General features: G+C 42.7%; 1 protein-coding gene across 1 annotated transcript; it reads right to left on the bottom strand.

Moving 5' to 3' along the window:
• Positions 1-507: 507 nt before the first annotated feature.
• Positions 508-3108, bottom strand: dnajc25 (DnaJ (Hsp40) homolog, subfamily C, member 25). Its single transcript, XM_070850399.1, has 5 exons — positions 2712-3108; positions 1984-2136; positions 1339-1709; positions 1147-1246; positions 508-818 (listed from the first exon to the last, which is right to left on the bottom strand). Exons 1-5 carry the CDS (start codon positions 3057-3059, stop codon positions 696-698), a joined length of 1095 nt encoding a protein of 364 aa, XP_070706500.1. The 5' UTR covers positions 3060-3108; the 3' UTR covers positions 508-695.
• Positions 3109-7022: the final 3914 nt, after the last annotated feature.

The following is a 7022-nucleotide window of genomic DNA, read 5'->3' as shown; positions in this document are numbered from 1 at the left end:
ACAAACACCCACCAACACAATTTACGGATAGTTGAGGCAGTGACTTTGGCTTCCATTTACACAAGGTTTGACAGCACAGATCAGATAAGAGAGAAAATCCTCAAAGGAGATTATCTGTTTGAATAATCTGTTATACCAACCAGTTCATCACTGTCCTCTTATGTTTCAACAACTGACATGTTCTTCTGGTCAACAAAGGAACCTGCTGTTTGTCATCTTCCCAGAGAACATGAATATCAATTTCATCTCTTCACCACTTCCTTCTCCAATACTGTCAGCTAGCCACTCTTCTCGTCTGACTCTGTGGAACAAAGTGAGGTTTTAACCAAACTTCACTCTCTGGCCTCAATCTATTCATCATAAAAGCAATGAATGACCAAAACTCATTCATCAGCAGCAAGAGAGAGAGAGAGAATAAAAACGGGCTGGAGAAGATTACAGAAATAAATATCGTTAAACATTAAAAAAATAGCATGATGTAAAAAAAAATTACTCAAAAGTCTGAAGCCCCAGTTCACAGTTTATTCCACTGCACCCCCTTTATGAGGCCCGATCGCTATGAAAATATCTCTCACTGTATAAACCAGCTCAATTAATCTTTCTGTACAGGCATTCGTCCACACAGCACAGCATGTGTTGTCCGTGCATGTTGGCACTGAGGCAGGTGTGTATGTCACTGGCGGGGCTCGCCGCCGTCAGTCGTCAATGAATGTCAGTCGGCCCGGCCCCTCGTTCCTCATCCAGCGGCGGTACCTCTTCATCCTCGGGTCGGTCGCCATCTTCACCTTCATCTCCTCCTCCTGCTCCTTTCTGTACACCTGAAAGATGCACATCAGCAAACTTTACAGTTTACAGTGCTGAGTTATTCATGTTTCACACAAAAACTGACTTCAGAAGAGCATTGCTGAGTTTTATAGATATGATGGAGAAGGATGGGAGACTGCACTGAGCTATAAAAGCTAGTTGAGCAGAGGCTAACTCAGACATAACATTGTATTTCGCTTTTATTAGCTAATATTAGCATGCTAACACCTAGACAAAGATGGTGAAAATGACATTACAGCTACTAAACATCAGCATGGCATTGTCATTATGAACATTAGAGATGCAAAGAAATCTACAGAGAGAGAATTCAAAGTGACAAACCTCATAGTTTTCTTTGATCCAGAGCCGTTTGTCCAGGAAGGACTGTCTGGTGCTTTCATCCAGACTGTCGAACTGAGACTGAGACATCTTCATATACCTCCTGAGAATTAAAACAGAGTCTGCTGTGATACCACTGAGCTGAGAGAGGAGGTCCAACACTGTATCAGAGTTCAGCTTTCTGTTAGAACTGACCTGATGATGTAGAACTTCTCCTCGTCTCCGTACTCCTCCCTGCAGATGGTGAAGCGGTAAACCCAGGAGACGTACCAGGCAACGTAGTTGGTCAGATAGTAGGGGAAGAGCACGATCTGACAGAGCAGGATGTCCGACAGGTTGGGCTTCTGGTACCCCCCTTTGATGTCGATCTTGGTTTTGATGATATCCCTGATCACCTCCTCCTCCTGCTCTCGGATTTCCTCTTTGGAGCGGCGGTTCTTGCCCTTCTCCTTGGTGCGGCTGAGGAGGCCCTGCTGCTTGGCAATCTCTGTTGCCTGGATTCTGTACTTTGGGACTGTCACCAGGTAGTTGATGGCCTCATTGTAGCTGCTGTGCCAGCTGTAATACTGGACAACAGACAGGGGGGATAAGGTATGTGATAATGGTGTTTAAACTAGGCCGCGATTAACACTTAATCTTATTATTGATTAATCTACAGATTATTTTCTTGATGATTTGTTTGGTCTATAGAATATAGGTAATATATTCATTCGTGGGTTTGGGCTTTTCATGGGATGTAATGATGATAAAAAACAGAATATCATCATCATTTATGAACCGAGAGCCAGTTCATCTGTAGTCAAGCAAGACCAGCTGGAAATTAGGAGGCTGCAGTCGTACCTGAAAGATCGAGATGGCACAGATGGTGACCAGGATGACGACTCTGACATCCACTTTGGGGGTGAGCTGCCGACGGTAGTAGGCGTAGTAGTGCTGGTAGTACTCCTCAGGGTGGTCCAACATGTAGTCATAGTCCCGCCGAGTGTCCTCATCCTGCACACACAGATAATGACACATTAACATCCGTTTTAACTTCAAATTCTAAACATACGTACCTGCACTGTCTCTTTTTTCTGGCTCTTTTCAGGAGGACTATTTCTGTTCATACTTGCAGACTTCCTTCATCTCCCTGTTTGCTCTTGCCTCAGTTCTTAGGGGGGGAATCCTGTTGGGGAATAACTTCTTGTAGGGTCCAATCTATGTGACACTTCCTCATCGTACACAGAAACTAACCCAGCCATTTGAACATCTGCCTGTACATCGGTCTTACCAGTGCACTGATGAAAATAAAGTTAGTCAGAGAACTTTCTGAGAACACCAGGGTATAACCACAGTTTCCTCCAACTTCATTTCACAGCAAAACGAGAAGTTTTTGTTGTGTGTGAAAAGGAGCTTACCGTGTGGAGCTTTGTATGATGCGCATCAATTACATTTATCGCTGCTAAGAATGCAGCATCTTCTAAATATATATCATCTCACTCTAATCACAGTATTGATGTGATGAGTCTGTCTGGCACACTGAAGAAGGCCTGAGTGTCTCAGGGAAAACTTCACAGTGTTGGACCGACCTTTAACGTCTCGTACGCGGTTACGATGAGCAGGAACTTCGCCTGGGCGGACTCCTGGGTCTCTCCCTCAGAGCCAGGCTCTCCCGGCCTGAACCGGTCCGGGTGGTACCGGCGGGCCAGCTGCCGGTAAGCCCGGGCGATTTCTCCCTTGGTGGCCTCCCGGGTGACGCCGAGCACATCGTAGCAGACTTGGGTTCCGCAGTACAGGCCCTCCACCAGCGCGGTTGCCGCCGGCAGGGAGGACATACACAGCAGGAGTACCGCGATCCGCCACCACGGCTTCACCGCCCCCCGACACCCGGCAGACCCGCCGCTGCGGCTGCGGCACCGTTCCACGGGCGCAGCCATCTCCGCCTGCCTGCCAACCAGCTCCGGAGCCCAGGCTGTGCCGTCGCACGCTGCTTACATCATCAGAACGCGCCGGGACGAAAGGATGACGTTGTATCAAAGATCGTCTCTTCATCAGATGGAGGCTGCTCATGTTCAGTCTACCATGTTCTGGTCCGTTTCGCGTCTTTTTCTGACCCACTCGTCGCTCCACAGTCACACTGGGCCAGTGTTAGAAGGTGGACTAATCATTACCTTCATAGACGATCTTTGGACAGAGTGATGACGTTGAGGTTTAAATTATACAACACATCCACGTTAAGAGAACTTTGGGCTTCAAGAAAGGCGCCCAAAACTATTGAAAACATAACATACACACAAACAAAGCGCATGTTCACGACATAGTCATCAAAAATCTTTAGGTGGAACAAGGACAAAATCAAACGCAGACAGTGATAAAAGCAGAATAAAGCTCAGACCAACTTAAACACATCTAGCAGAGGAGTATCTCGTGTTGAGGGTGGCTCCTTTAGCTCCAGGAGGCTGGGAGACAAGTTACTGCTGGTCAGGGTCATGGTTTTGTACAGTCTTTGCTCATGGCACAGATCGGTCTGCAGGCATCACCTGTTCACTGTGAAGGACTGACAGACATGATGGATGTCAGAGTGGAGCAGGAGGGTTGATGGTAGAATATTCAGCTTAAAGACTCAGTAATGACATGGCATAACATCTATTGTTTCTGTTCTTCAGATGTTATTTATGAGAGTAATGGCTATATTATACTGAGATTTTAGAGGTGTGTGTTATTTTAAGCCTCTCAAACCACACATTTAGCCCATGCTCTTTATAAGGGACAGAGAGAGCAGCTTTATTAACTGAAATAAGGAATATAGACATAAACATAGTAAAGAAATGTGTGCCTTTAGCTCAGATTTAGTTTAAAAGAATAGCATGGAGGTTTCAAACAAGGAGAAGTAGAAAGTGTCCAAAATGGAAACAGAGTGAAATAGCAGAAACTGTGAAGTGCACCGAAGGACAAACCCAGAGGACGTGGACTGCTGAATAGTGGCTTTTACCTGCTGCAATCTGTCATTTACCTGAAGGAGGACTGCAGGAACACTGAGAGCAGGCTGGCACCTGGTGGAGAACAACAGACACAGCATGTAGCTTCAACTACACGTGGAAGAACAAGAATATGCAAGATGTTAAAGCCTTTGAAAACTTGGTTTTATTATTTTATTATCTTTCTATATCACTGAATATTCAGGACTATTTAAGCAACAGTTGAAATTGAAAGTTTAAAAACTTGAGTTATTAATTAAGTGAAAAATTGAAGTGAAAAGAGTTAAAAGCTCAGCTGACCTGCATCAGTAGGACTGTGTGGCTTGATCCAATAATATTGACAGTCAACTGGTGACAAGCAAAAGATTGCATTGCACTGAATTTGTAATATAATATAATGTAATGTAATGTAATATGATATATTATATAAAAACTATAATATAAAAAAGTAGGTAGGTCAGCCATCCAGAGATATATTCAGCCACTGCTTTGTAGTTCACATGAGTTGTGCCATGCACATAGGCGATGAGGGGATTGTATGCTTATTTAGGTAACGCCACTCGATCACTGGATTTCCATAACTCCTCAACATTTCTTCTTTTCCCATAATCCTATTTCCGATTCATCAGCTTGAGTTTGAAAAGTAATTAGATCTTCAACTGTGAAGGGTGGATCACGGGATTGTACAGCAATTAAGGTGGTATTCATCCACAACGTGGAAAGGATGCATTCATCTTTGGCGTATTTATCAGCTAAATTGTTTCCTCTAGCTACGTCTGAGTTTGACTTTGAGTGCCCCACACATTTCACTATAGCAATTTGCACTGGCAGCATCATGGCTTTAAATACATTCTTGATTAAGTCAGAGTGCTGAATTGGTTTTCCAGCATTTGTTATAAATCCTCTGTTTTCCCAAATTCGTCATGGGCCACTGAAAAAGCATATTTAGAATCTGTGTAAATGATGCCTCATTTTCTGCAATTGTGCATGCTCTTGTTAATGCTATTAATTCCGCTGCTTGAAATGAGGATACTGGTAGCTTATGTGCCTCTACACAATGACCTTTGTCATAAACAATTACATATCCTGATAATATGGTTTTGTCGTCTGGTTTCATGGATGATCCATCACAGTATAAGATGAAGTCATTACTTTCTAATGGTGTTTGTTGTAAATCTGCTCTTACACTGGCTCTACATTGACCAATTCCATACAGTCCATACAGTCATGAGACATATCTTCATCTTCTACTTCATTACCATGTAACAATACCTTGAAATACAAAGCTGGATTTGTATGAGCTGCTGTTGAAATTGTAAAATTTGGGGTTAAAATGTGTTTGTAATTGCTACGTCTCTGACTGGTCATGTGTTGCGTAGTTATATTAAGTAGTATAATATTAACTACATGTGTTGTATGTAACATTAAAGGATGACCTAAAAGTATAGTTTGTGCCTTTTCTACCATGATAGCAGCAGCGGCGACGGCTCGTAGACATGGGACCATTCCTGGATAATTAATGGGAGGGTTTTGGAATAATATGCAACTGGCCTTAACCTGTCACCATGCGTCTGGGCTAACACAGCAGAGGCGACAAGGCCGTTTTCTGCGACATAGAGATGGGATTGCAGCTTGTAGTCAGGCAGGCCCAGGGCTGGAGCTGTGCAGAGGAGGTATTTGATGTGTCAAAAGGCGTGCTTCACTTCTTCAGTCCATTAAACTTTTTCAGGAGCACTCTTGAGCTTGGCTTTACACAATATTGAGTAGTCTGCGAGCCAAGCTCGACAATAGTTGACTAGCCCCAAGAATGATAACAGTACTGTCTTTGTTTGGGGTCTTTTAATGTCTTTGATGGCCTTCACTCGCTCTGGAGATAAGTATCCACTGCTGGTTGACAAAAGGGCGAGGAGACGCCACCAAAAGGTCAATAGAGACAGAAGCATATTGACTGCTGTGGAATAATAATATTTGATTTCTGTAACAATAATATTTGGAGTCCACCGGCAGTGCTGCTAGGATGGCACAACTGGAGCTATAGGATAAACTGCTTCATTAATTCTTCTTAAATCTTGTGTATTTGTTTGTCCAATATTGGGTTTATAGGTGTGTTGTTTTGTGATCTTCGCTTAACGATTACTCCTTGTTGAAGCAGACTTTCAATTCTTTCCTCTTTTTCTTTTGAAAGAGGATATTGTTTAACATATACTGGATATTTATTAGGATTAATGTAAGCTTGATAAGGGTGGCACATTTAGTAATCCTACATGGTTAGCATGGAGCGCCCATAATTCTGGTGGTACTGATGCTAATATTGAAGGTGGTTTTAATGAAGTTCCTTTTTCTTCTCCAATGATAATTTGTGGCTTGATATTATTTTGTAATGTTTTAACAAAAAAAATAGTTGGTTCACGCTCATATGACCAGGCGACATACCCTTTGTTTTGATCTTCATTATCTGGCACCTTGTCAAGATAATTATTACATGATTCCAGTATCCAGTATCTGTAAAATCTGTCTGGACAGCGTATACAAAAACTAGAATTTCATTAGACGTGTTTTTCCATATCATCACGAGTCTGTTTGTACCATCAGGTTGCTGATTACTTCCAGATGTCTGCCACTGTGTATAAGGTCCTCTGTAAAGGGAGAGTATTCTGTGATGGGAGGGGGCTGTAAGTTTGCGCTTTCGATATTCCTTCTGTCTCTTCACAGGGCAGTCTCTTATCCAATATCCAACTTGCTGACAGTAATGACAAACATCAATTACCCCTCTAAATCCACGGTAAATCATGTTCGGATTTATTTTTAATAGTAATTGTTTTTTTCTTTGGACAATTTACTGTTTTGTGACCCCATGATTAATATTTCATACAGTTAGTAAAAAAACATACATAAGACTTAAATGAGGCTCTTCTGTATATC

Source organism: Pempheris klunzingeri, chromosome 19 (genome assembly GCF_042242105.1).
Source record: "Pempheris klunzingeri isolate RE-2024b chromosome 19, fPemKlu1.hap1, whole genome shotgun sequence".
NCBI lineage: Eukaryota > Metazoa > Chordata > Actinopteri > Acropomatiformes > Pempheridae > Pempheris > Pempheris klunzingeri.
Note: the sequence above shows the minus strand (reverse complement) of the source record. Positions and strands in the feature narration are given on the sequence as shown.

What these genes read in the sequence shown, in the direction of transcription:
- dnajc25 (XM_070850399.1), bottom strand. Translation starts at nt 3,059, where the DNA reads ATGGCTGCGCCCGTGGAACGGTGCCGCAGCCGCAGCGGCGGGTCTGCC. An exon ending in CCGCGTACGAGACGTTAAAG is followed by an intron (nt 2,137 to 2,711) that starts GTCGGTCCAACA and finishes CTGTGTGTGCAG; the next exon opens with GATGAGGACACTCGGCGGGA. An exon ending in GTGCCATCTCGATCTTTCAG is followed by an intron (nt 1,710 to 1,983) that starts GTACGACTGCAG and finishes TCTGTTGTCCAG; the next exon opens with TATTACAGCTGGCACAGCAG.